The 27,878-nt window shown below is 33.4% G+C and overlaps 5 protein-coding genes across 10 annotated transcripts; 3 read left to right on the top strand and 2 right to left on the bottom strand.

Annotated features, from left to right (window-relative positions):
• The first annotated feature begins 2,520 nt into the window (after window positions 1–2,520).
• Window positions 2,521–10,584, top strand: LOC108745025 (glycoprotein 3-alpha-L-fucosyltransferase A). Its single transcript, XM_018481044.2, has 6 exons — window positions 2,521–2,618; window positions 4,580–4,673; window positions 7,683–7,804; window positions 8,724–9,134; window positions 9,404–9,747; window positions 9,811–10,584. The coding sequence occupies exons 4-6, from the start codon at window positions 8,741–8,743 to the stop codon at window positions 10,423–10,425; spliced, it is 1,353 nt and encodes a 450-aa protein (XP_018336546.1). The 5' UTR covers window positions 2,521–2,618; window positions 4,580–4,673; window positions 7,683–7,804; window positions 8,724–8,740; the 3' UTR covers window positions 10,426–10,584.
• Window positions 10,585–10,688: 104 nt separating this feature from the next.
• On the bottom strand, window positions 10,689–16,516 carry LOC108745024 (dystrophin). 3 transcript variants are annotated; one of them, XM_018481041.1, is made up of 9 exons: window positions 16,247–16,516; window positions 15,149–15,496; window positions 14,737–15,087; window positions 14,274–14,586; window positions 13,925–14,213; window positions 13,571–13,745; window positions 13,057–13,414; window positions 12,566–12,970; window positions 10,689–12,427 (listed from the first exon to the last, which is right to left on the bottom strand). In XM_018481041.1, exons 1-9 carry the CDS (start codon window positions 16,496–16,498, stop codon window positions 11,997–11,999), a joined length of 2,922 nt encoding a protein of 973 aa, XP_018336543.1. In that variant the 5' UTR covers window positions 16,499–16,516; the 3' UTR covers window positions 10,689–11,996. The 3 variants fall into 3 exon arrangements, with proteins under 3 accessions (XP_018336543.1, XP_018336544.1, XP_018336545.1); XM_018481042.1 differs by having other exon boundaries at window positions 15,149–15,403; XM_018481043.1 differs by having other exon boundaries at window positions 15,149–15,556; window positions 16,247–16,334.
• Window positions 15,622–19,227, top strand: LOC108745026 (sphingomyelin synthase-related 1). Of its 4 annotated transcripts, none has more exons than XM_018481045.1 (4): window positions 15,622–16,066; window positions 17,144–17,807; window positions 17,872–18,170; window positions 18,615–19,227. In XM_018481045.1, the coding sequence occupies exons 2-4, from the start codon at window positions 17,185–17,187 to the stop codon at window positions 19,025–19,027; spliced, it is 1,335 nt and encodes a 444-aa protein (XP_018336547.1). In that variant the 5' UTR covers window positions 15,622–16,066; window positions 17,144–17,184; the 3' UTR covers window positions 19,028–19,227. The 4 variants fall into 4 exon arrangements, with proteins under 4 accessions (XP_018336547.1, XP_018336548.1, XP_018336549.1 ...); XM_018481046.1 differs by lacking the exon at window positions 15,622–16,066 and adding an exon at window positions 16,611–16,697; XM_018481047.1 differs by lacking the exon at window positions 15,622–16,066 and adding an exon at window positions 16,938–17,053.
• LOC108745028 (tail-anchored protein insertion receptor WRB-like) lies at window positions 19,139–20,276 on the bottom strand. The gene is made up of 2 exons (XM_018481049.1): window positions 19,981–20,276; window positions 19,139–19,924 (listed from the first exon to the last, which is right to left on the bottom strand). The coding sequence occupies exons 1-2, from the start codon at window positions 20,047–20,049 to the stop codon at window positions 19,511–19,513; spliced, it is 483 nt and encodes a 160-aa protein (XP_018336551.1). The 5' UTR covers window positions 20,050–20,276; the 3' UTR covers window positions 19,139–19,510.
• Window positions 20,277–20,394: 118 nt separating this feature from the next.
• Window positions 20,395–27,387, top strand: LOC108745023. The gene is made up of 11 exons (XM_018481035.2): window positions 20,395–20,539; window positions 20,760–21,006; window positions 21,062–21,304; window positions 21,412–21,579; window positions 21,637–21,801; window positions 21,865–22,011; window positions 22,065–23,085; window positions 23,297–25,802; window positions 25,857–26,365; window positions 26,501–26,629; window positions 26,780–27,387. The coding sequence occupies exons 2-11, from the start codon at window positions 20,812–20,814 to the stop codon at window positions 27,118–27,120; spliced, it is 5,424 nt and encodes a 1,807-aa protein (XP_018336537.1). The 5' UTR covers window positions 20,395–20,539; window positions 20,760–20,811; the 3' UTR covers window positions 27,121–27,387.
• The last annotated feature ends 491 nt before the right edge of the window (window positions 27,388–27,878 follow it).

The following is a 27,878-nucleotide window of genomic DNA, read 5'->3' as shown; positions in this document are numbered from 1 at the left end:
CAAAGTGTGAAACGTAGAGGTCACGATTATTCCACTGCTACACCTATTATTTATTCACTTTTAATTAAATTCATTATTTTCCTGGGCCCTCGCCACGCTCTTTGAGGATGAAAATCACAGAAGCTCTAATATCGAACTCCAGTCAGATAATGCCGGCCGTAAATGCCTAAGCATTTTCATGAAAATTGGCTTCTTAATAATAGATTGTAAAATTTATCAGCAGCGAACGGTTTTTATAGATTGATTTTTTTGTGGTGGTATTTTTTTAGGTGGAATAAGGTGACCAATTTACGAACTTATATTCGAATATAAACAAAATAGCTGAACGTGTCGATTTTTTTGTAAATATATGTAATAATAATAATAATAATATAATATTACCCCGAGGAAAGCTAAATAATAGAAATGATAATACAATTATCATTAAATTAATAGACGACTGTCATCTTTCTATCAATAATAATTGAAAGCAATTCTACCCCCTTGCGCCTTAATGTTAGAGATCTGTGTTCATTGTGAAAAAAAGCTAGTAGTTATACATATGTGTAAATGACCCTGATAATTTGTCTGACAAGTATACCTACACGTAGTTATTACTGCTTAAAGCTACTATTACTATTATCACCACTATTTCTACTTCTATTACTATTATTACTACTGATCAACACTAACAATTTTTCTAAATGTGTTTACTTTTCACGCTTGTGAATCGTTTATACTATTATTTATTGGTTGAGTATTTAAGCAGAATATGAGCTTCGAGATTTGGAACTTCCTGCCCTTGGTAACGCGAAGGTCAATAAAATAACGGAAAAGTTGCATTTGACTTTTTACTCTTTGGCTTATTGAAGCATTTAATTGTTAATAACAACAAAGACTGCACCCCTGGGGGCTTTTGTATTATTAAGGGATGTCCAAGTTTCAGACCTCGACGTAGAGCACTTATAGTTTGTGATTGTTCCTTGTAACAGTGTTGGAATAAATTTATGTGTACCAAAAATAGAATTTAGTTTTTGTTTTACTTCTTGCTACATTCATTTTAAGAAATTGTTTGTTCTGTATGAATTATTTTTATTTTAAACTGTAAAATATAAATAAATAAATGAATGATAATCGTTATCTGGTGCTTCTGTTTAGAATTTATAAACTTGTACGAGGATTGTCCAAGAAGTAACGCACAGTTGGTTCTAGCTAAAAAAAGTACTTATACGATGAGGTGTAGTTTATTTCAGCACTTTAATGTCACCCCCCCCCACTTTAGTTTTGTAAGGTGCAATCTATCGGTTCACTTCTATTTGGAGCGTTTTCAGCGTGGGAAAACGCAACCCCTGAAGGAGTTACTAAATTCACACTACCTGCAACTCTAATGTGTGTATAATTAACTAATAAGTTGTGTATTGTAATAAAAATTTGTTATTTTATCAATCAGAATGTTCTAGTTTTTGGAAAATGCGAAGCTTAGCTCAAGATAGAAAGGATGAAGATGCCTGGCCACAAAGTTTTCCGATTGAATACTCTAAAATGGTGATTTTATCAATCAATAAGATTTTTATTTCTTATAAATGTAAGTTTATTTTACTCATTAATTCTTTTTTTTCAATTGAACATTTAATTTCTTTTGAACGAATCTAGTTATTAGCAAAATTTATTTTAATTTTGAAATTGAGCAGAAATCTGAAATACTGTAGATTTTTTTATGCGAAAAGTGCGCATCTTCTGAAAATACAGATGAAAAAGCTAAACAGTATTTTTTTATTTGGCTTTACAGTTTTGTTGAAACTATCAAACACTCTTGTTTTGGTTCATTAGTTTTTCTAATAAAATTTATCTTAATTGTTTCTATTACTGTAACGATAAAGTAGAGAAGAAAAAAAAATGTGGTTTGGCATGTTATCGTTCTGCATTATACTTTTAAATTATTGCAGTTACTAGGTACTACTGTATCGCTGTTGTAATTAGCTTATTTGCTGAACCAAAATGAATATTTATTCTGTAAAATTTGTGGAGATAAGCAATTATATCTTAATATAATTATTTGGCGTGTAATGAGGACGGGTGCTGTGAACGTGCACATTTAGTTAATAGGTAACATGTTCTTTAAGGTAGATAATATGACTTAAGTCAAATATTTTAAAAATGGTCAGTACTGAATGGATATTCATTGTGAAAAAGTTTCTTAAAGTATAATAAGGATCACTTTTCAATAAAAAATACTTTAGTAGATAGTGCATTGATAATAATCTTTCAGATTTTTTGGTTCAAGATTGTTAAGCAGGACTATTGACTATTCTTTTTTTTTGAATTTAATAACTTTTTACGTCAGGGGTATCAGCATACTTGCCAGTTAAAATTTTTATTTGGTGTTAATAAATGTAATTAGTAAACTGGATTCTGTTATGTTATTAACACGTTTTAGTTCAAACACCGAGCCCTAACTAGCAGATCAGTTAAGTAAACTAAAGAGAGAAGCCACAGCCGCTATTAAAGCTCATAAATAAAGTGTGTTTGCGAATTTACGATTATTTACCCATTAAGATATCGGTGCTATCTAAAAAAAGATAACAATTTACCGTTTACTCAAATGTTTTATTTGTTGGTGATGAGAAGGTGCGTTTACAGTGAGTAACTTTTTTAGTTTACATTTTTTTCATATATGCCTCATGCAGGGCGTTATTTGAAAGGTTTAGTGACTAACAAGAAACTCGAAAAGTATTTTTAATTGTTTTTTCAGAAATTTTACCGAAAATATGTCCCTACGTGTTGTTGAAATTATTAAAATTAAATTAGGAAGTAATTTGATAGTTTTTAATAAATCATAATATAAATGACCATCTAGTGATCTGTGAAGGTTCAGATACACGTATGTCATCCGATACTTGAAACCTAAGTATTTTTAAAAGTGTAATGATTTTTTTATTAATCATTAATGATATTCAATGCCGATACGTAAGTGATTTTGCAAACAAGCGCATTAAATAAATTTGAAACACTATACGGTTCAGTACCCTCCCTAAAGAAGATAGGTAAACGTTTGACTTCTGACCTCAATCAGACTTGTGTAATAATAATTATTATTGAGTAGGGACACAAGTCATCGTTTAGATAATTTTTATTGTGAACGCTTAGAATTGGTGGATTTCCCTTCTATTTCGGAAAACTTTTATTGAGCTGTAAAAAAGGATGGAGTAGGACCTGTTTATAAATTATTGCTGATACATATTGTTTATAATTTTTAAAATTTGTTATTAAATAACAAAAAATTACGGAAGTAGGAAGTAAATTGTGGTTGGATATAATAATCGCTGGTTACTTTGAGAAATATTTTTAATATACAATCTGAGTTATTTATTATCTACATGGTCTGCTATTTTATTTCCTTAAATGTTAATATTCTATTAGTTAAATAACGCAAAAGTGCTGCGTTACCAATAATTGAAATGAATAAATTGTGTAATAACTATGAAACAAGTTTTGAGAAGAGTATTTATTTATTCAATTGGCAAAAATTGCAATGTATAGATGATAAACTAATTAGAACTTATGTAATAGAACCATCAAATATGTTGTGCTGAAGTTTAATTTGTTCACATACAAATTCTTTAGAGTATTTTGGAATGATAAAGAAATTATTTACGCCTTTACCGCATTATCATTATCGGTTTAAGTTTTCTTATTCATTAAATAATGTATCAGGAGAAAATTATAAATTTATCATAAGATCGATTTCGTATTTGAAAAAGAGTGGACCCGTGCTCTTACAGGAATAACACCTTAATTTTATTTTTTTATTGTATGACCCTGCGCCTTCCTAAACAATATTGATCGATTTAAACTAGGTGCGCACTATCCTGCCGCGCGACAAAATAACCTGCCAGAAATTGAATTTTAAACGGGAAATTGTTTTTTTTACTAATCGTCGTGAAGTATTTAAAAGTTAGGTACCTATTGTAAAAAGTTACTTCAATTAGTCCAGAATACTTCATTATCTGTAAGTCTACCATTGTCTACATCCGCATTATATTTTCATTGATAAATGTTTAAAAACGAGCAAATTCCTTTAAAAGATATTTGAAGCTTTTATTATTGAATTAATTATCAACATATGGCGGAAGTGCTAGACGCTATGTTCATAAAAAATGGTAAAAGCCAGGCAGTAAATGTTTTAAGGAAAACCTGAAAAATCATAAAAAAAGTTACAAAGAAATTGTACCTATTGCAGTCTTTTATGAAGTTTTCCATAACAACTAATAAGTCATTAGACCCTCTCCTGTATGTACATGTTGCGAAATCAAATCATTAACTAGCAATGCGGAACAGAGTAAGTATTTACAGGATCTGCCTCGCGGCAGAAAACTGTAGTGCGCTCCTAGCCTTAACATTCAGTTATCATTAGTTGCATTTAGGTGTACGTTCAAATATATAAACGAGTGTAAAACAGTTTGCGCATTTTTTTTACTTGCTTAATTTCCGTATCAATGATACCGTCAGTTTTAGAGATAGTTTTAGCGAAAGAAATTAGTGCGCCTCGCCCGTACGGGAAGAAAGTTTTGCGATTGCGTCTATCCGACTCTTATTCTAGGTATGGATTTTCCTACCCTTTTTCGTGGATGTCGATACCTCCACAACGTTTCAGTGGAAAAGCGAATCCAAATGTAAACACGAAAATAAGAAGCGTAAGTTTTTACATTTTTGTTTTTTATTAATTCAACAGAAACATTATAATTACTGTATTATAAGTAGGCATATCACATATTTCCTTTTTCCTACATAAGTTAATAACTCGCAGAGTGGGAATAAAAAATAATTGTGGACAATTAATTTGTTTACTGGAAACATTAAGAGCCCAAACATTTAAACCTTTTTAATCCTAGGAAGATCATGAGTAATTACAAAATGTTTATCCAATACAAAGTTTCGATTAGATTTTCAAATTATTTCAAGTTTTTTAATAAATTTATAGCATTTTTTAATTTCTAAAATTTGTAATCGTTTACCACATGTAATGCAATTACGCTGTTTAAATATTTTTTTTATTTTTTTTTAAGTAGGTAAGTATACATTAAAACAATTTTTATNTGACATAAATAAAAATGCATTGCTCAGATAAACCTAGAAATTGCTCAATAATTATAACATGGGTACAAATCTAAAATTGGAAAAAAAAATTATAACTTGTGTTGGATATAAAAGTATAATTTCTAACATTACATTTTAAAACAATGGCATTACTCAATCAATGAATGCTTTTCCTTAAATGCCTTATTAACAATTTCAATTGAATTGTTACCGAGAATATGAAGTCTGCTCCAAAAAAAAAATACTTAACTTACAATTAAATATTGTTTTTTTTTTTAAGTTATTGATGTAATGATGATGTTGTTATAGTGTTTTTTATAAAAAAAAGAAAGGTATTTATTAGAGGTAAAAAGTTTTCGAAAAGTTTTGATTATCCTTTCGGAAATTGTTCCAGATTTAACTGAAAAGTAGTGATACACTTGTTAAGTTTTATTTATATCTTCTTATCTATAATATACTTTATTTTTTGACATAATGAAAGGCTTGACATACAAGTAATACTATTTATAAAGTGGGTCGAAGTATGACGGCTTTTTTGTTTGCCGATTAATTTTATTACGTGGCGATTTCACTTTAATTGTGGTTTCCTAAATAGAAAATTTTTATCTATACCAATCGTTTTTCATTCCAACGATCTAATTTCGGCAATAAGCCATAAACATACCTATCGGCAAAGATAGTAATTTGGCAATGATTCAAAATAATAAACCAATTATCTAGATAAATTCTTGATTTACGCAAAGTATTAAATAGATTATGTGCTGGTAGAATTTCCAAAGTAGTGTATGTATAATTACTTAATCGACCTGTTTTAGGCGTAACAATAATTACGACAATTTAAATCAAATGAAATACAATAAAAAAAAAGATTTGTATTATAGAAACAAAGCAAAATAAACAAAAACAAACATCTAAACCTAAACGTTTCAATAAATAAAATGATTCAGTAAAATACGCTTTGCCAAGGCAGTGATGGTAAAAAATATAATAAAAAAAGTTTTAAAGTTTTCCAACATTTTAATGATATCGCTTATGATGAATCATTCTCAATGCAGATTATATTTCAAATGAAATCAACTTTTACTTAAAATGATGTCCGGTTAGATCATATTTTTGCTAACTTCCTTTTGATTTTCCTTATTTTTAGCAAATACGTATCGATATTATCAAAACTATTTTAGCACTACCTATGTATACAGGGAAGGCAAATGGTTCGCCAAACAAGGACATTACACATTTATTTATCGACAGTGTTTATTTTTATGCCGCCCAAGCGAAAATGGTGTCGTAATTATTATTATTTCGGTTTCTTTTTAATCAATTTTCAAATTTGGATGCACAAAATTTCGCTTTTTACAGTAGTTTTTCATAAAAGCGCGGCAGGGTGTCGTAAAGTGACTACGATGTGTTTTTGCAAAATCGATTTAAATGATTCATAATCTCAGGTCTTTTTAATCAATTTTCAAATTTGGATGCACAAAATTTCGCTTTTTACAGTAGTTTTTCATAAAAGCGCGGCAGGGTGTCGTAAAGTGACTACGATGTGTTTTTGCAAAATCGATTTAAATGATTCATAATCTCAGGTCTTTTTAATCAATTTTCAAGTTTAAATTGTAGTACGCCAGTTAGTGTATTAAGTATACTTAATGGCGGAAATAGCATTTTAAGTCGGATATGCGCTTTTCTTTCGTTTTCAAATTATGTTTAGCCATTGTTAACAACATAGGTAAGGTTAATTAATATAGGTAAAGGTAAAACTAATACATTGTACAATTAATAAACAATGGCAAGTACATTCGTTATTGAATGTTTTTATCGTTTTCGCTATCTCTAACGAAGAGATAATATTCAATTTTTCAAATAGTCCCACACGTGAATAGATTTTTGTACAAAGTACTAAATATTAGTCGATGCTTTTCAACGAAATTGAGTGTGGTAGTATGTGAAGTATATTTTTTTTTTTACGCAAACTACACAATATAAAACACAATTAAAATAATTATGTCGACAATGTAAGTTATATTTTTTTTTTGTATTTTATAAGGATGCGTATAGGTTTAATTGTCCATAACTAGTTATTTTATTTTGCAGTAAAAATAATTTATTAATAGGCTTTACATGTTTAACGAACTGAAACTATTTTTTTTAACTTTTAAATAACAAAATGTTTTGTTAAAAGATTTCCATCTAGATCTGAAGAACTATGAACATTTTTCAGGCAATTAAAATTAATAAATAGGTATCAAATCAGAAAAACCATACTACCAAATTTATAATAAACAAATAAGCAAAAAGTATTTCTTCACCTTCTTCTAATTGTAATCGCAATTTAATTTATTGATCATTATGTTTTTGTACCATTACTCAGAATATCTGTTCTGATGTTTATCTTTTATCAGACAATTAAGAATTAGCAATCAAATTAACACTAAAGTTACTTTAAGGAGATTGAGCATTGTATTTAGTTGATTAATTAATTTGTCGGTTAACAAAAAATCGATAGGATGTTTTTAGATGATAATTTTTTTTTATATAATCTACTTTTTACTTCTTTGAAGGCAACACAACGCTGCTAGTATTAATAGGGCTACTTGTTCTTTTTTCAGTTAAAATTATTATATAATTATCAAAAAGTGGTATGTTGCAAAACATCTCGGATTTAGCGATCATCTTAACTAGAAGAGAATCAAAACTTGGAACGTTCATCAACAGTCCATCTTAAGTGCAGGTAAAATGTATTGTATTTTTTTACATAAAAATTTAAAAAATTATATGTTTTATGGCATATAAAAACCAAAAATGATCGCGTTGAGAACTTAACAGTAAAATAAAAATATCAAAAAAAAAAAAAGAACACCGTCGTTTGTATTTCTCTTCAATTAAGTTTCACCAAAACTTATAACAAAGCGGTGGTTAGCATATATTATACACATATTAATGGCGTTAAATAAGATACGGTATTGTTTTCCGATTAGCACGAAAGTCCATGAATTTTTCATAAATCAATTTCTCATATACGTCGATAGACGCTAACAGTCACGCACACCACGTTTGGAAAATACAACGACTTAATTTTCAATGTGCTGTTTAATTATTAGGCTTCTCAATTCCAGAAATAACGGGAATACTGACATTAATGGTTGTTAAAATTATTTATTAAAAAATATCAGAACAGGATAGGTACTAGTCAGATTTGCACACTTGTAGTCCTGTATCACGAAAAAATTTAAATACCTGTTTAATATGCGAAACTGCATTATAAATATAACATATGTCCCAAATATGTACTTTCGATTTTCAAAAATTTAACTGCCTCCATTCAAATATTTTGGGGACTGTGGGGTCCAGCAAATATACATTCAATTCTTGTTTACATGTAATAATTATTAGGTACTTTAGGTAGTTGATATTGATTTCGCAATTTACGATACTGCTGATAACTATATCACTTTATATCTTGTACTATGTAAAAGATATTATTTTTGACGTGGCGTTAATGTACACGATGTATAAAGTTTTGTTTCTTTTAATCGACTTGGCATTTCAGTATAAATAACGATTTGTTTCTCATTACTCTTGAAATGAATTAAAAATCGTCATTAGAAATTAGGTGATGATTAAAATTGCGTTCTTTTGTTCTTTTTTAGACAATGAATAATCCGTTATGGTGGCATCGTTACGAGTGAGTCTACGCAAAGCGTTGCTGTTAGTGATATGTTTTAGTTTGATCACTTTCCTGCTATTTACAACAAGCACAGTCAAAGTTTTATGGTTTCCCTTGGGGGAGCAATTAGGGAACAAGCGCACCGTTCTAGAGCACAATGAAGTACCGGAAACATACGAATCTAATGGTAATAGTGCGGTCGCCGAATGGCTTCTTACCCTCACCAGTAAGCCTCATTCGAAAGAGAATTTACCGAAAGATTGGTATTTCAAAGGAGGCTCGAGAAAACCAAAAGAATATGCTAACGATGGCGTCCATCTTTTACCAGAACAAGCGGACTTCGGAGATGACAGGATTCAGAAGCAGTTGATGTTCGTCCCTAAGGGCTACGATGGTAAGTTAGTTTTTACTTAGTAATTTCAAAGTAATTCTTCTCATCTTCGACTAATTTTTATTATCATAAATTTAATCCTGCACTAAAGCGCAAGCTGTAACATTTGGACTATTTTGGTAAAGCCCAAACATACCCTGGTCCTAAAGTTAACATATTGGCACCTTTGGTAATGAACAGTTGATTTTTTTTTAAATTTTGGAATTCTTAGTGTATAGTGAATAAACGTTTTGAAGATAATGTATATATTGATAGTTTCGAATTATTTTAAGAGTTTACAACACCAGTAAAAAATATCATCCTATGGAATGGACTCAATGCGTGGAATGTCCACAGCGGAAATGCGGTATTTGAGCAATGTCCGGTTAGTAGGTGTTCGTTAGATACTTCAAAAAGTCGAGCTATGGATGCCGATGCAATATTGTTTAAAGATAGTTATTCTTCATCTGGCTTCTCCAGACCTAAGAATCAGGTCTGGATCTTGTACCTTCTTGAATGTCCTTATCACACATCCAATTTCGCCAGGTTGCAAGGAGTAATTAATTGGACGGCTACGTACCGCATGGACAGCGATATTGTTGCCCCGTACGAGAAATGGATTTACTATGATGATAATGTGAGTGCATAACGTTGTTTATGGCTATTTTTAAATAAAGCTGATAAAATGATGATGTTTTAGGTAAAAGAGAAATCACAGCACAAAGATTACGCAGCAAATAAAACAAAAAAAGTAGCATGGTTTGTATCGAACTGCGGCGCAAAGAACCACCGTTTAGCATATGCTACAGAACTATCGAAGTATATTCAGGTTGATATTTATGGCGCATGTGGTTCTTTTACTTGTCCTCGCTCTTCCTCACAAAAGTGCTTTGAAATCCTTAACCGCGACTATAAGTTTTACCTTGCATTCGAGAATAGTAATTGCCAAGATTATATAACTGAAAAGTTCTTTGTCAACGGTCTTCAACACGACGTTATTCCAGTGGTAATGGGAGCAAGACCGAGCGAATACGAGAAGGCTGCCCCTCATCGTTCTTACATTCACACGGATAACTTTGAAAGTCCCGAAGAATTAGCGCAATATTTAAATCAATTGGACAACGACGATGAACAGTACAATTCATATTTCAGATGGAAAGGCACCGGAGAGTTCGTTAATACATTCTTTTGGTGTAGATTATGTGCCATGCTACACGCGCCACTCCCTCATAAAGTTTACGACGATGTTAATGAGTGGTGGAGAGGCAAAAACGTTTGCACCAGATCGTCCTGGAGAAAAGCCAAAGAGAATTAAGCTGCATGTAATTGCTCCTTTCCAAGTAGAAAAGCACACATTCCTAGTCGAAAAACGTACATTAAATAAATGTGATGACTGACCTTTCTTTTTGTACATATGCAATGTTTCCCTTGTTGTTTTTAAGGATAATTGTTTACATAAAGTTGTTTTTATTACTGTTGACATTATTTCGTGGAATCATTACTTGAACCTTACTACGAAAATATCTTCACGTTTTAACGTAATAAATGAGACCGAGGTAGGCGCAACATTTGCATACTGTACAACTAAATAGAAAAGCAATATTCTCAATATTCTACAATGCGCAGCAATCAAGTTTGCAACTAATTTTGATCGTATTTCTTATCATTAACTTTAAATATCGCCTCACTTTCCAGAAATTAGAACGCAATCTGATTTTTGTAAGGAATTAAATTGAAACAATTTTAGTTGTACCTATTATAATTAAACGAACACTTTATTTCGATGATATGATTACAGTTGATATGATGATTTATGTCAATTACAATGATTTAGAAGCAGTTTTGCGTTTAAAACAATACACACGAACACATTTGCTATATTAATATTCTTTTAAATAACAATTTGCAATAAACGAATGTTCACAGCCAAAAAATTAATCAGAAACGATTATTGTACTTCAATGCGTATGGGTTTGTTGTACGTGATAATCTGATTATGTATAGGTGCATTAATGATCTATGTTCACAAAGAATTAACAAAAATTATAAAATGACATATCAGTCTACGACCTAACACAGAAAAGCACAGAAAATTAAACGTTACATACATTTTCTTTTGTAAATACTTCCTCTATTTTTAATCTAGTTGTTCAGTTCAACACGTGTTACAACCTAGTGCTCCAATATTAGCTACAGTTCTTTATACAGACCATTTCGAATGCTTGTGCAATATAATCGATATGAATCAAGATATCACAATATTTATATAAAATGGGAATGAACTGTATTCAAAAAATTTCCTTTTTTTACAATATTAAAACAATTTATATGAAATCGGTATCATCTGATATAATAGGGTTAAATAACTCGTAAATAAAATGGTAAATCTTAAACTTACATTAAAATACATTATCAGATATAAAATTTAACAGAGATTTTGGTGATGCTTGAAACTTTGCAAAATGCGTCAAAAAGGGCGATGTTCTTCTATAAGAAACCACGTTCAAAAGAAATATCAAAAGTTACCATTACAGTCTTGTACGCGCTCGTAATTTTTGGTCGTTATACAGCACATTCATTTATAAATGTTTATGTTGGAAAGACATTATTATCCCATAATAATTCCAATTTGTAATAAATTGGTCTATTTGTTTGTCAATACAGTGGTTTAATGTATAAAAACTGAAGTACTGGTAGAAAGTATTCCTTGTTTGGAATTTTTGTGCATTTTACCCAAAATATTTTATCATTAAGTGATAAAATTTCGCAGGAGGGCTAACTTGTCTACATGCAAACGATACAAACCTTTTGCACATAGTACTTACCTTTTACAGTTATGTTTTTTTATGAGAATTAAAAGAATTAATGAAAAGCTTCGTGATATGTTTAACGGCGGTGTATTTCAGTGGGTGGGGGTGGTTGTGCTGCCCTCGAAGATGGCACGTCCTGATTGAGTTGGGAAGCAGTCACCGAACGAGTTTGTAAAGTTGCATTGGTGACAGGAGGTTCGTCTAACAGTTGTCGCAGTCTCTGCAATTGTGCCTCCAATTGTCGATTGTGATCCTCTAAAATCTGCATTCGTGCTTCGAGACGTCCTTTGTGCTGCCGTAGGAGTCTAGCTTCAGCTAAGACGTCGTGATTAGCAAGAGGTGGATGAGGAATATTGCCAGCACCTCCTATTCCTCCTCTTTGAAGTTGCTCGTATTCCTGACGTAAAGCCACGTTCTCTGCTTCTAATTCTCGAATCATGTCCTGAAGTTCCACACGTTGTTCTTCGTCAATGACAAGCATTAATTGACCAGGACTTGCTGGAGCACCTGTTCACGATTAAAGTGGAAGAATGAAGAATTAAAATAGAAGTAAGTCTACCAGATAAAACGATTGGTATTTTTGTAAAACAAATTAAATAATTAACGTCAACTTAGGAACTCAGAAAGAGGAACGTAACTTCTTACCCTCAAGCGATTGACAATAGTCAGCTATAAGTCGATGTTCATCATCCTCTGGTGAAGCAGTTCTCAATTCAACCTCCGCCAAACGATTTGCATATATTTCGAGCCTTGAATGCATGTCGTTGCCTCTTTGTGGTGAGGCTATGGGGCTTTCCAATTCGTCACCTTCCAATATGGAACGCACGGGTAAATAACCAACCCGTGGATGTTTGAGGAAATAACGTTTACTCTTAAATTTGTTGCGAAGAGCTTTAGTGAAGTCTCTCACATCTTCGGCCGAAGTAGTAGTAGCACAATATTCATGCATGGGATGTGACGGCTTGTGACCTTTTGCCGTCCGACCGGCGAAAAAACACGTCTGGCACATATCGAAATTGAAACACTTCAAACAGCGATAGCGTAACCCCACTAATAAAAGAAAGCTACACCTTAGAGAAGTATATCAATAAGAAAATGAGATTGAAAGTTTGTCACTAAAAAAAAATAATAATCACCTATAGGATAAGCTTTACAACAGTTGCATTTCGCCTGGTGCTTAGCTGTCTCAGCAGCGGCTAAACGATGTAATACAGGTAACCACACAAGAGATTGTGGTTCCTGCTTTAACCATGCAAGGAAATGCGCCACTTCAAGTTCATCCCGGTTCTCTCCAAGGCAACTACGAACACTGGGTTCGATATTAGAACCGCCAAAGGCTGCCACTTCGCCCAACTGTCGAGGAATTTGCAGGACATCGTGCAAGAGCAGCCCCAACTTTCTTTGATTCGCATGTTGTTGAGGGTCAGCGATTAAGCGAAACAGATACCTATACTTATCCTCCAAATGACCCTGACATAATATTATTAATCCTACCTGAAATATTTTAGAGAATTAATGAAAGTATTTTTTTTTCAGGAAAGAAGGAAACAGATTGGTGCGTTTTTCTTCTTTTAGTTACCAAGTTTAAATTCTACATATGTGTGTAGGCCACCCAACATACAGTGTTAGTATGTATGTATGTATGTATACCTTAAAACTTAAAACCCTTATTTGTCCAGTTCTTTGACTATCATAAACGTTTAGGAGCCAATTAAGGGTAAGATCAACAACCAAGGGGACATCGATGGTTATATTTGTTTGCTGAGTAGAGGCATTTGTATAAATTGCCCGCAGTACAAGCATCATATCCGGTACGTCTAACAATCTATAATATTTATAAAAAAGAATAAATAACTCAACAGCAGACACGATAAATTTTATAACTGACTGTTTAAATTACATTAAAATTATTTTTTTTCTATTTAAAGCAATATGAATTGTTAATCAACTTTATAATTATTATTATAAAACTTTAAAATATAAATTTTATAGATACGCATATACCGATCATTTTGTCCACGAAGTCCATGCAAATCAAAAGCTTCGGACGCCGTTGATAACGAAACCATTTCAAGACACAATTTCTTTTGTATTACCCTCAGTTTTAGAGCAGTACGATAAGCGGAATATTTAACTTCATTCAATTGAAGAAGGCAAGCAAATAGTTCTATCATTTGCGGATGATCCCAATGAGTGGTCTCTAAGCTGTGATTAATATAATAGGGAACTTTGTTTGGCGTGATTGCACGTTCCCACGGAGCTTGAACGCTAGATGGGCCTGGAGACAATTCTCCTATCAAAAAAAAACATCAAAAACATTTGTCCTGGTATATAACATTTGTTCCCCTCCTACCCTGGGTACTGCTTGTCAACTGCTCTCTACGTTCTCTAATTGCTACTTGCAGAGCTCTGCATCGAGCTGTACAGTCTTCTAATTGAGCAGCCTGATTAGGAGGTAATGTTGAACCAAGGAAAGTAGCCTGAGATCTTATCTCTTCCAAGGTCCTTTGCAGAGGTGGTAGTTTTTGTTCTAAAGTACGCAGGTTTGATAGCAACTCTCTAGCTTCAGCTGCACTTCTTGGAGAACTCCATGACAAAGTCATACGTTCCAAACTTGCTACTGCTGCAGTAGAGTCCTTTAAATTGGCTTCTAAATGTTTCAACTTCTGCAAAAACCCAATAAAAAAATTATTGAAACAAGTATGGAAGCTGAATGTTCATATTTAATTTATAATAAGCATAGTATGAGGTTTTTTTGAGGTTTTATCATTTTTAAATATTGTAGGTATATTTATACATCTTTTATATTCACATACAGTCATATTCTGCTCTAATTTGGTCCCAACTTGATCCGATCTTTCAATCAAAGCATTCCATTTATCAGACAATTTAACTAATTCTCTTCTTAAATTTCTAGCCAATTCTCCGGAAGGCTCGCCTGAAACATACTGTCTTGCGCTACGCAAACTTGACTCAATTAGTGGTCGTTTGTCTTCTAGTTGCTGTCTAAAGGCGCGATGATCATCCTGACAAGATACCAAACCCAGTTCAGTATCTTTTCTTATAACCCATTCAGTCAGTTCTCTGAGGGACAGCAGAAGAGTGTTCCAGTACTCTACATTATGCTCCAAGCGATTCCGAATGTCTAAAGTTCTCGATTTTAGTGCCTTAAAATATTTTATGAAATTAATTTGTTGCATCTTGCAATTATAGCAAGTTATTTTGTACCTGCCACCTTCTTTCCATTTCATCACCTCTTAATTGTAGCATAAGAGCGTCCTCAGGTGAAAGAGACCCAAGAAGGGCCAAACTAGATGCTCTCAAAGCTGCATGAGCCCCAGACTGTCGTTCAATATCCACCTGAAGTTCTTTTAACTGTTGTGCGCATCTTCTGCTCTCCAGTTCTCCACCTTCTAGTGATTCTAAAACTGATTCAGCTTCACTCAACCAAGCCAGGAATTTGTCCATGGATCGGTCCAGATTCTGTAACGAGCTCAGAGCCGAGTTCAGGAGTTTGCCACGATTTATAACACATGCGTCCAAGCGTGCATAATGTTGATTAACGTGCTCGACAATCTGAAATTGTCATTGGTGTTGTTCGATTTTTTAAACGTTTCATTGGCCATATAGAGAGGCCTTGAAGAGAAAGCAACCGTAAAAAAGAAGTAGAAAAAACTCTCACAAACTGTTGGAGATTATAAAATAGTTATTTAAATAAAGGAAACAGGGAAGAAACACATTGTAAATTTATGTTATGTATTTAATAATTAAAAATAACATAATTGCCACACCACTTTTCTAATACCTGTACACATGCATAATGTATGTATCTTTTTTCTTTAATTTTTTCTTATTTGGAAACGTATAATGTTGTTGTATACAGTATCTTGTTTACAATTCAATTACTATGGTGAAAGTATAACTGTGGGAATGGCTGTTACAGTAAAAAAACTGATTATTAATGTAAATTAGGTAATGCATTATTTTTTTAAGTGGTATTGCTACTTGTTTAATACTAAGCAGACCTTGACCACAATCTAAATGTAATTACTTATGAACAAAGAGTATTTACTTATGAAGTTAACATAAAGCGGTACATTTGGTTAAAATAAAGTAGTGTTTAGATTTTTGAGACCTCCCACACAGGTAATGTAATCATGCACTTTTGTTACTTTACTGAAATATGTATAGTCCTAAGATGATATCATATAACTTATCATTATAATTTTCACTTTTTAAAAAATAACAAATAAGAATCATTTCAATGTCCTTAGAAGGTAAAGAATAACCCCAAAGAAACGTTAAATATGCATGTATTGTACCAACCTTTTTAAATCTAGTAGTATCTTCATTTTGATGAACTGCAATAATTCTTTGCATAAGTTGCTGGAATCCATCAATTTGTGCCTTAAATTGATGTAATTCAGCGTGCAAACTTTTCTGTTCCCTGAGCTGAGCCTCTAGAACGTCGGCTGTATGTCCTATAGGTCCCATGTTGGATAATCGGACTTCCATCCTTTGTAACCATGCCTCCAATTCAAGCCTTTTCTGTTCAAAGCTCTCTTCTTTTCTTTGCATTTTCACAGATAACCCAACTTCGTTATCAAAGATTGAGTGTTAACTTCTGCTTGTAATAGTTTCAAAGCTTATTCTTGGGCACCCATTTTTCTACACTGTAACACTTTAGTAAAATAAGTAAAGTGATACGGAAGTTACACATAATAATATAGGCATTTCCTGCACAAATTCGTTTCAAAGTGACAGGAACAGGTACCATGTAAGTATACTACTGCTGATCGATAATTACCGTACTACAGGTCAATGACCGCGCATCCTTCCGAGGTTTTAATGATTATTTATAACACTTTTGTTATTGTTTACAAACACTTGATAACCCTATATTTTGCAAAACATATTTTTGATTTTTAAATGACTTTTGTTTTTGTCATATATTCTTTCCACTTTCCAATCAAACAGAATATCTTTGTGAATCTGTCCCTCATGTATGATTTTTGTTTGCTTTAGTTTTTTTATTTACAGTTACCTGTGTCTTGACGTTTCAAATGTTTACGGATTACGTCATATAAAAACATAGATCAACATAGATATAAAAATTAAAATCATGCATGAAATGTAGGTTAGGTGAATGAAAAACTTCAATGAAAAAATTAAAGTAAAAGTCGCAATAAACAAAACGGTGTTTATCAGTATTATAATTTTTAGATAGCAGTTAAATGAATAGTGATATTTTATAACAAACCAGAATGCACAACAACGTAGTTGAGTGGACTTCAAAAGACGTGGAAGAATGGTTGAGAAAAGAAGACTTCGACGAAGAAACCATAGGCCTTCTTTGTATAGAAAACAAGGTAAATGGCAAATGTTTGATCGCATTAAATGATAATGATTTTGTAATGGCCCCGTTAAGTAAGCTTAATTTACGAGAACGAAAAACCTTATACTTGGCTGTGAAAACCCTGCAAAGAGAAAACCAAAATACTTTAGTTATGCTGGGAATATTAGAACTTCCAAACATCAATATGTACAATCCACATAATTTGCACTTTACAAAACACGAATACAGTGAATATTTTGAGTCTGACCGAATCACCCCACCCCTTTCTGAAGAGGGTCGCCCTCAACGTCTTCCCCCAGAGATATGGAAGGCATTTCTTGCTTTTTGCTATTTAGTTTTGGTGACATGGATAACAGCATTTGTAATGGTAATTGTGCATGACCGTGTACCTGACATGAAGAAGTATCCACCTCTTCCTGATATATTTTTGGATAATATTCCCCATATTCCTTGGGCTTTTGATATGTGTGAAATTACAGGGACTTTCTTATTTACTGTTTGGTTATTAGTACTGCTATTTCATAAACACAGGTATGAATGTGATAATTTAAAAGTTTGCAGTTTTGATATAGAAAAAACTAATATTTTTTTCCAGGTTCATTTTAATGAGACGTTTTTTTGCTCTATCTGGTACAGTTTTTTTATTACGTTGTATAACAATGCTAATAACATCACTCAGTGTTCCTGGAACACATCTACAGTGCCAACCAAGGACTCATTCTTTCCAAGCAGAAGACTTATCATTTTTTGATGACATTAAAATCAAGACTTCTCAAGCCTATTTAATATGGAGAGGAGCAGGTATGTCCATTCAAGGTGTACGTACCTGTGGTGACTACATGTTCAGTGGACATACAGTGGCTCTAACGATGCTTAATTTTTTTATTACTGAGTGTAAGTGTATTTTAATTTTTACTTTATAAAAACTAGAAAATTTTCAATACTTAGTAAGATTTAGTAGATTTTAAAATCTTAATTTATGTATGAATATTAGGACTAATTTTTTGTTTACTTAAAGTGATTAGTTTCAACTATTGGGTTTTGTAACTAAGTTCTTATCAGAGTTTGCTAAATAATGATACTACTTGTTATCATTATTAAGTTACGTTTTGTCCTTCAGAGTATTTACACTATGAGAAACAACGATTTGTGTTATGTTAATATTGAGAAAATTTAATATGTAGTTAATGTAAAACTTTTTAAGTGACTAAAACAACTTTTAATTAATAGTTGATACTCCTCATAGAGACAATATGTTAAGAAGAGTACAATTTAATAACTTTTTTATGAAATGATTAAAAGCATGTTATTTATCTTATTGAAAACTCTTATTTTCAGATACACCTCAACACCTTTACTTCCTCCATACTGTGTCGTGGATAATGAACATGTTCGGAATCTTCTTCATTCTTGCTGCCCATGAACATTATTCCATTGACGTGTTCGTTGCCTTTTACATAACGAGTCGTCTTTTTTGTTATTATCATACTCTTTCTAATAATCAGGCGCTTATGCAACAAGATTCGATCAGAACGCGTATATGGTTCCCCCTTTTGTCATTTTTCGAGTCGGGCGTCGAAGGGCATGTACCAAATGAATACGAAACGTTGAACGAAATCGTTTTGAACATTTATTTTTTTGTAAAAGTGCGAATAGAAACGATAAGACGGTTTCATTTTCGAAGTACAATGCAAAACACCAATTCCCCTGCAAGCAACAGCAATCCTTCTGAAAATAAAAAAACCAAGTAGACCATCAACTCTTTAAAGGGAAATACGCATAAAAAATTGTGATACGTTTTTGCTTGTTAATTTATTCCAACTATTTGTAATCCGTTTAGGGCACTGCAGTGTACTCTGTTGTTTTCATATATAGTTTATTACTTAATTGTAAGTTATACAGAAAATAATATATACCTTGTATTCGTTTTACAGTAAAATGTTTTTTTATATTTATTCGTTTAAATAGTAAATATTTTATATAAAGTTGTTTTAAACATGCGTATTAATAAGTATGTATTTCTTATAAAATAAAAACAATACTTTTTTATTATCAAAATAAAGTGATAATAAAAAAGTGTCTCGTTTTTATATTGTTAAAAAGATGAGTCGTCTCCAAAGTAACTACCAAACCAATCCAATATTTAAAGTACCTTACTCTTCTAAAGGAAACATTTTACTAAATAAAAATGTAGTTTATTATAAAGTTAATAACAATAACGTCTAATTTTAACATCAGTTTTGAATTGCTCTTGCAGCAGTAGTACAGCAAACAATCCAAAAATGCACAGAAACAGTGTTTGGTTCATTAGGATAAGCAATAATATTTGACAATGGAAACAAATTGTACTTTTCATTTAAATGTAAAATGGGAGAAAATCTATAATAATATGAGAAAAAGAATAACGCTGTCCCTATAATAACTTTTAAACCATAAGAAGACAGTATTTTTGTCAGGAATATTTTGTCACTCTTCTGTTTTTGTATTTCTTCTAATTCCTGGTCAACACTATTAATCTTTCTTTGAATTTTGGAAAATTTAGCAAAATTATCCACCATTGGTATATTAGACTGTTGTTGTTTTAATTCACTGCGCTTTTCTATTAGTTTTCTTTCTTGAGATGTACTTCTGTTAACCCATTTTAAAAGCTGCGAATGTTTACAATTACAATTTTTAGTGGTACAACTTAGTAATATTTACTTACGGGAACTCCTATTATAGAAGTATTTATGCTTAAGAAACTTAATAAAGAAATAAATAAGAAAAAAAACATTTTTAAAAATTTATAGCCATTAAAAGTAAGTTAGGTTATATTTACTTTTGTTTGGCTTCTTTTTCTTATTTATTTGTGTTCCTCAGTGCTGCCATCGTAAATATTTCTTTTTTGTAAAATATCCCAGAAATGGTTATTGATGAATAGGATGATCGGAATGATCTCCTGAGATTACATAAAGAGAATTTCAACTGTAATTTTAGAATTATTGTGTCTCTTATAATAATTCCCTTTAAAAAACTGAATACAAAAGGTGGAATGTCTTTACCCCTAAAGTTTGGTTGGTAGGTCAACAGCTGTATCACACAGTATTTTGGGTTGCATAACTCAAGTCTAATGTCAACTTCTGCGCTAAGTTTGCCTGTGTTAATAAAATAAAAGTTGTTGCATTAATGATCAGTTGTGTTTGCTATTATTTCATTTGTGTAAATATTTTTTAGAAAGTTTATTATTTCTTCAAATGAAACTGTTACGACAATTACTTAAGAAGGTAATATTTGCGAATAAACACATCCCATTTGTTACCTTGCCCTTGTAATTGTCTTTCATTTTTGTTCAACATTCATTAGTAAATACTTTCGTTTCTTAGGAAAGATATTACTAGTATTTTATTTCCAATCATGTGTTTATTTGTAGATGTATAATCTTGCTTGTTGTGCATTTCTGTTTTCTTTTATTGTTAAGAAAAGGCGTAACTGTCAACGTTTTAGGCAGATAATGTGCAGAACATAAGCATTTAATCAGCCCTGCTACTTGTCAAAAATGAATGTAGACGACGAAGATGTGATTGAACCTCTTAAAGAAAGAGTTTTAAAAACATCTTATCCAAATATGAGTAATGATTTCATTAAGGCAAACAGGAATCGCGAGATTGGTCAAGTCAAAGGTTGTAACATAAAAGCTAGCATTGAGGCTTTTGCTGAAGATGAACTTGTTCGAAAAGAGTATAAAGAATTAGTAAGTAATGTGGTTATGTTGTTAGCAAGATTGCTTAAATTTTTGTGGTTTGTAGAAATGTGAAGTTCCTGGAACTCCACGTTCAACTTTCCTGATGGTTTTTAGTCCAGATGGATCAAAAGTTGCTTCCACTCATGGAGATCACAATATTTATGTGACAGACCTAAGAACTGGTAAAAATATTAAAACATTAATTGGACATCCGAGGACTCCTTGGTGTATAGCATTTCATCCAACATCCAATGATTTGGTTGCATCAGGTTGCTTAGCAGGACAAGTTAGAATATGGGACTTAAGTGTAAGTTTAAAAAAATTACCTACAGTAGGTAATTTATTTACTTATCATTTTTCGTTTATATTTTATTTTTATTCAGTAATAAAGAAAGACTAAATAATTCTCTACAGGGTGGCAGTGAAGTTTGGATTTCAAAAAAAGGTAGTGTTATTTCATCAATTGCCTTCCACCCTATTGATAGGTTGGTAGTAATTGCAACATTTCATGAACTTTTTTTCTGGGACTGGAGTAAACCTGAGCCATTCCTTCAAACTTCTACTGCAAATGTTAAGGAAAAAGTAAAAGCAGTATATTTGAATTTGATTTTTTTTTAAACGAAATTACACATTTTTTAGGTACGCTATGTTGCATTTGACAAATTGGGCCATAAATTGATAACTGGAATAGCAAATAATCCTCAAAGTCGTTGGGAAAGAAATAGAGTCTCGGAATCATCAGGAAGTCCCTATCGCAGAAGGTTTCCTAGAGTGGGTATTCCCTTTCTTCCTCAACCTACCTCTGTAAGTTCAATTATACAATTGATTTTCAAAAAGTATCAGTGTGCTATTACATAAAATTTTCAGTCAACTAATTCTAATACTACTGAAAGAGCATTCACATCTACTGTACCAGAAAGGGAGAGGAGAATTACTGCTTGTTATAGAAATTTGGTGCATGAATATGAGCTTCTGGTACAAAGGTACCTTCAAATCTATCGGCCTCCGACGACCGTAAGTTTCTTTCTTGACAAAAGAATTTTCTTGCAATAAAATGTTAATTCCAGATGGACCGCGGTACAGATCCTATGGATATGGATCAGCAACAACCTTCTACATCAACATCATCTGGACTTTCTACTTCATTAGCAAACGATTACCAAGAGCCCGGTCCGTCCTCAGCTACTTCTTCGGGACCACCACCACCACCACCGCCACCACCAACTGCTGTAGTAACAACAACATCATCATCTTCTTCATCATCATCATCGTCTTCAGAAAGCTCGGGGATACCTGCGAAATACCGCGTTCAAGAGCATGCACAGAGGGGTACACAAACAATTACTCCAACAAGAGTTAAATTGAGTCCTAAACGTAGATGGACTGAGCAGGGCACAGAACTTCATACGGGCGAAACCAGAAAGAGAAAACTACCAGTCAGTAGTAGTAGTACTCAATCTGCGCCTACATCGCCGGACGTTTCTCCTGAAAACAGAGAATTAGCAACTGTTACGTGTACTGAAACGACGCATGATGGTGCAGGACACGTTTCTCCAACAAACGAGCCAAACACAAGTAACGACAATAGTTCAGCATTTGTATCTTCTCCTGGTGCTTTTAGAAGATGTTTGATTCTTCATACTTCAGTTCCGCTATCCATTTCGTCCTCAGCAACCCGATCGACTGAAACTCCTGACACTTCACGTTGTAATGTATACCGAATGAGAATCAAATGCTCACCCAAACAAAAACCAAACGATACAGCTCGAGATAATTTAGTAAACTTAAGAGAGAAAATCGCTGAAATACAACGAAGCCTGGCAGAGACAGATGAAAGGACAGAGCCTCAACCAAGCACTTCCTCTGTAGAAACAGCCAGTAGTTTGAAAAAACAAGATGGTGGAACGCAGAGAAAGTCAACGTCTCAATTGAAAAGAATATATCCCGGTTTTCTGAAGAAATCGAATCGCAGGCCGGTGTTAGATACATCATCAGATAGTAGTTCCGAAGATGAAGAGCGTAGAAAGAAGAGATTGTATTCACACAGAAATTTTTCTCATATGACCAGCTCATCTACAAACCAATCTAGTAAGTAGTAAACAGTTTTCATTTTTATTTTTTCCTGGAGGATAAATGACTGTGTTATTGTATGAATGAAACTAATTTATTTAATAATGTTAACTTTTTACTTTCCTATTCTACGGGTTTTGCAACAACTAGCGTTAGCGTTAGTATTTGGATAAATGTTGGTACTTTATTTTAAAACTTTCTTCTGATTTAAACAAAAAATTTGTTGTAGCGTCTTCAGCTTCTGTTAATGTCGAAACTAGCACGAGTAACAGTAATAACGCAAGCTCTCTGCTTCCACCGACCACAAGTACTCCATCGAGCAACTCGCAGTCTTTCAGGCCTTTGTCGTTTAATCTTCTCCTTAAACCATACTGTAGCAATGCAGCCGGAAATGTAAACAGTAGTTCTGGTTCGACCGCCCCTTCTAATGCTTCTGTTGTCACGACAACTACTGCGAACGTAGAACCTAACGAATCGTGTGCTCGTACAACTGAAATCAGTCCAAGATCCGACACGGAACCGTGTGCACGCACTCTTATGAATACTGACACTCGAACGACTAATTCAACCGTTTACACCCCCAGCGGTATTAGGCGAAGGTTTTTCTCGCAACGTTTCTCTGCATTTTATCCTACTCGTGTTTATAACGTTCGTTCACAATCCCGACTTAGACGGTCTAGTAGCTTTCAATCGGCTTCGCCGACTCTCAGACGTATAGTCGACGAATTTGAGACCTTTGATGCAGATAACAATGGTCTTCCAGTAAATCTTGCTCCTGACGAGGTAGTAAATTATTCCGAACGAGCCAATTCTGAGGACGATCCCACTGAACATTTAGCAGCTCCTCCCGAGTTTCACCCGTTTGATCCACCTCCTGATGTGCCTTCGATCAATCCGGAAAATATCGGAATTGGAAACATGTATTCGAACATCGTCCAGGATTTAGAAGTGAGTCTGAGGAATGTACGAAATATAAGAGCGAGTGCGCGTCCAGGTGAAACATCAGACATGCTAAGCAGTTTCTCAGAGAGACTTGAGAGCATTATGCATCAGTCAAACTCGATTTTGAGAAACTTGAGAAATACCATGGACATGCTACCACCAAATACAAGAAATGCTGACATTTCTACAAGTCATTCTGTGAGAACATCAACCGACAGACCTCAATTTACTTTTAACGATCCCACCTTTTATGTTCGAGATAATAGCGATAACGGGCCTTTAGGTGGGAATGATACTTCGAATTTTAGTCGCAGTTCAGTTACCACAGATCATACTTACCCCAGAAATCCAATAGAAAATAACTATTTGAGAAGTCCAACTGAACATATTTACCCACAAGGTAGAGATTATTCCAGTTTATCGCCTTCTGGACCAGAAAACATGACCCCTTTAATGACGTCATTACATTTAACAATCTCCCATATTCAGCGTCAGGCGGGACTTTTAAGGCGGCAGGTTGAAAGTATCGAACGTATCGATAGAGCTATGCTAGAGGTCGCACAATTGCAAATGATTCGGCAGATGTTTGAAGAATTGCGGAGACACGTAAACACAGTAGGAAATGCAGAAAGTCGTAGTGGCGTCTCAAGCGTTCGACAAATGATGGCCGGCACACGAATTAGCGATTCAAGCCCCTATGATTCGCCAAATGAAACGAACACTGATAGCGGATCACGAAGGCAAAACAGCACTAGTAATCAGAGCACGTCAGAAATTGGAACAGAGCAGAATCGTACACCAAGTGCTTCCATTCAAGGTTCTCGTTCTAATGCTAGAAAATCTTATCTGCCCTCTCGTCTTCAACATTTGCAAAGGCAAAATAGACGTTTTTCAGTGGTAAATTTCTTTCCTCCGCGCCGAATTCACAGCAGAGATAGGCTAATGAGACGATGGGATTCGTACAGGTCCTTTTCAGCGAGACCTTCGGCGTCTAGGGTCGAGTCCGCAACAGCCCGATTGGCCGACAGTCAAAGTTCTTCAGTTCATCTTAACGCTGAAACACTAAACATAATGGTGAGAAGATTAGAACAACTTTTAACCAATCATTTGCGACTAGTCTGTTTTCCACCCCATTTGCAACCCGTTCCTGTACGAGATAATAGGGAACATGTTGTCATTGAAAGGCTAAATCGATGTCGATTACGATTAAACCACATGCTCGGTAGAATGTCAAACAGTAATATGCACCCTAGCTACAGGATAGAAGTAGCCAGTGCAACGCAAGATAGCATGCTTCGTTTTGGAGCTCGTGAGGCTATGAGTCTTATTCTGAATACGTTCACGAGATACTTTGAGAATGCACCAAACGTGAATTTCTCCCCAAGCTTTCGGTCGTACGTGCGTATGGTGATAGATTTGTCTCTCTTGCTGTCAGATATTTTACTTTTGCATATAATAGACTCCATTCCACCACCAACTGGTATGAATTTGGATCCGGAACGTGAAAGTTTATCTGCACGGATAGATCAAGCTTGCTGTCGCATGTTACAGAACCGTTCCAGTAATCAACCACACACGTTGACAAGGACATTACGCGTAATAAGATTGAAACGAACGTATAATTCGAGGAGAAATGCGTTGATGACTAGTGGTAGTCATTCTGAAGGCATTCGTGAACTGCTTGGAAGAATGAACGATACCCTTCAAAACATGCATACAATACGTGGTATGTCATTCATGCCGGCCGAAGTGCCACCACCTTCGAGGAGCGCTGAAGTTCCCGTGCGCGAATGGTATAGCATTTTAAATTAACTTGTTTTAACATATAATTCAATGAGTTTTTTTAGGCCCAGGTCAAGTACGAATCCCATTGATCTTACGAATAGTGACGAAGATACTGAAACGTCTTTTAACAACTGGGGAACAAGTACCAATTCACATGACGCTAATAATACACCGAGTGAGAGCTACCGTTCTAATGACGTAACGAGTACTGAAAATAACAATGAGAGTACGAACTCGCCTGCAAGTCAAAGCAGGACGTGGAATGTTCCAACGGTACATATAAACGATGTGCCAATGTCCGAATCAAGTTTCTCTAGTTGGTCCAGTAGGGTGCTACCATTACGTTATCGCTTGTCCGAGTTGCGATCGACAAATGCTCCGAACATATTCAGACCTAGATTTTTTCTTTTACCACCTCTTTTGCCTCTCAATGCCAACCCTCTTGAATCTGACGTGGACGATTCGCAACGAGACACGCTCAACGATGGTGATGTGGTGATGGCAGTCACTCCAAACCATCGAATTCAAGCCTGGGATATTTCATCAGGACTTATACCGGATATAAATGATGGTATGCACAAAAGATACATTTTCTTTAATAATTATGATGATAATTAATAATTTCAATAAAAGAATTAAACGAAAGTAACTTGGTCAAAAAAATAAATAATGTAATTAAATAAACTATACTACTTTTTATTTTCAGCTTTTAAAAACGTTGTTGTTAGCGAATGTAAAATCCATAATGATGCTAGCGTAGATATTTCGAATGATGGCAATATTTTAGTAACACTGTTACCTTCTGGTGGTTATCTTAATTATTCAAATCGATTAGGTAAGTAAAACCTCACTGTGGACATTAAATTGTCTCGTCAATCCAAACTTGATAAAGTCGTCGTAAAAATTAGTCACGTTATTTAATGTAGCTGTTTTAATTTCAGCCCATAAAAGAAAGTAAGTTTATATTTTGCTTTTTTTTTTATAGGCGTGTATTCATTGAGGTGGGAGTCTCTGGGTCAGTGTTTGTATATAACAAGTTTTGAGCAAAACGCTGTGTCGGTGTCTCTATCTCCCCTTAGTCGTCATTTAGTCGTTGGTTTAGCATCCAGACGGATGTCAATAATCCCAAGCGAAAGATGGACTATGGCAAAAATATTCCGCATTGAAACAAAGAAGATTTATGGCAACAGTATCACGGTCCTTCGGGATATCGATCAGCATCGGGATAATAACTTTATGAGTCTCAACTGCATACGGTGGCTCCCTATATCCGGACAAGGGCTTATATATGCCACAAATACGGGACAGTTAAGGATTCTTTCTTAAAATTTGCTGGTTAGTTTTTTTATGCAAGCGTTATGTTTCGTATATTAATTTTGATTATTTAGTGGACAGCATGATTGGTGTCCTGAAGATTTTTTTTACGGTTGTAAATTGACTGAGGGGGAAATTATGATGATCGACTGATTGGAATTGGAGACAATTTTGTACCTTTTTCTTTTTGTTTTTGGTAATTGTCAAATGCGTGGGTTATTGTGATTGATTTATTTTTTATTTTGTATTTGTAAGTCTAGTAAGTGATGTTTAAATAAATTTTATTTGGTTTATCAAACAAAATAATATTTTACTTTATTATTTTTAAATTACAAATCAAATAAAAATTTAATTACTTTTGCCTTTTTAGGTAAAATGTTAGTTTTAAAACTTTAGTTTTGCTCTTTATTATATGTAAATATTGGGGGTGTATTATGCATTTCATGTTCTATGTAATTTGTGGATTATTAAATTGCAATGCCTAAGTAGCATAGTACACCTTATTATTTTTTTTTTATTATTTTGTTCAATTTTAAAAGTTGTTACGACACCAAAACAAAACTTTTAATACTCTAAAATGTTTAAATGATTGAATTTATTTAAAATTCTCGTTTGCTTGAGTATGACGTTTTATTATAATAATTATATGATAATTCTGTAAAACTATGAAGGATGTTCTCTTTTGAAGTTTAAAATGGCTGTTATTCATTAGATATATTTACTACTTTTTATTTGAATTATTTTTTTTGCTGAAAAACTTGTGTTAGTGA

The sequence above is a fragment of the Agrilus planipennis genome, unplaced genomic scaffold (genome assembly GCF_000699045.2).
Source record: "Agrilus planipennis isolate EAB-ADULT unplaced genomic scaffold, Apla_2.0 scaffold39, whole genome shotgun sequence".
NCBI lineage: Eukaryota > Metazoa > Arthropoda > Insecta > Coleoptera > Buprestidae > Agrilus > Agrilus planipennis.
The sequence above is the reverse complement of the archived record's forward strand: the minus strand, read 5'-3'. Positions and strand labels throughout refer to the sequence as shown.

What these genes read in the sequence shown, in the direction of transcription:
- LOC108745026 (XM_018481045.1), top strand. Translation starts at nt 17,185, where the DNA reads ATGCACAACAACGTAGTTGAGTGGACTTCAAAAGACGTGGAAGAATGG. An exon ending in CTGCTATTTCATAAACACAG is followed by an intron (nt 17,808 to 17,871) that starts GTATGAATGTGA and finishes ATTTTTTTCCAG; the next exon opens with GTTCATTTTAATGAGACGTT. An exon ending in TAATTTTTTTATTACTGAGT is followed by an intron (nt 18,171 to 18,614) that starts GTAAGTGTATTT and finishes TCTTATTTTCAG; the next exon opens with ATACACCTCAACACCTTTAC.
- LOC108745024 (XM_018481041.1), bottom strand. Translation starts at nt 16,498, where the DNA reads ATGCAAAGAAAAGAAGAGAGCTTTGAACAGAAAAGGCTTGAATTGGAG. An exon ending in TAAGGGTTTTAAGTTTTAAG is followed by an intron (nt 13,415 to 13,570) that starts GTATACATACAT and finishes AAAATATTTCAG; the next exon opens with GTAGGATTAATAATATTATG. An exon ending in TTGTAAAGCTTATCCTATAG is followed by an intron (nt 12,971 to 13,056) that starts GTGATTATTATT and finishes TTCTTTTATTAG; the next exon opens with TGGGGTTACGCTATCGCTGT.
- LOC108745028 (XM_018481049.1), bottom strand. Translation starts at nt 20,049, where the DNA reads ATGTTTTTTTTCTTATTTATTTCTTTATTAAGTTTCTTAAGCATAAAT. An exon ending in CTTCTATAATAGGAGTTCCC is followed by an intron (nt 19,925 to 19,980) that starts GTAAGTAAATAT and finishes AAACATTCGCAG; the next exon opens with CTTTTAAAATGGGTTAACAG.
- LOC108745023 (XM_018481035.2), top strand. Translation starts at nt 20,812, where the DNA reads ATGAATGTAGACGACGAAGATGTGATTGAACCTCTTAAAGAAAGAGTT. An exon ending in GAAAAGAGTATAAAGAATTA is followed by an intron (nt 21,007 to 21,061) that starts GTAAGTAATGTG and finishes TGTGGTTTGTAG; the next exon opens with AAATGTGAAGTTCCTGGAAC. An exon ending in TATACCGGATATAAATGATG is followed by an intron (nt 26,366 to 26,500) that starts GTATGCACAAAA and finishes TTTTATTTTCAG; the next exon opens with CTTTTAAAAACGTTGTTGTT.
- LOC108745025 (XM_018481044.2), top strand. Translation starts at nt 8,741, where the DNA reads ATGGTGGCATCGTTACGAGTGAGTCTACGCAAAGCGTTGCTGTTAGTG. An exon ending in CGTCCCTAAGGGCTACGATG is followed by an intron (nt 9,135 to 9,403) that starts GTAAGTTAGTTT and finishes AATTATTTTAAG; the next exon opens with AGTTTACAACACCAGTAAAA. An exon ending in GGATTTACTATGATGATAAT is followed by an intron (nt 9,748 to 9,810) that starts GTGAGTGCATAA and finishes ATGATGTTTTAG; the next exon opens with GTAAAAGAGAAATCACAGCA.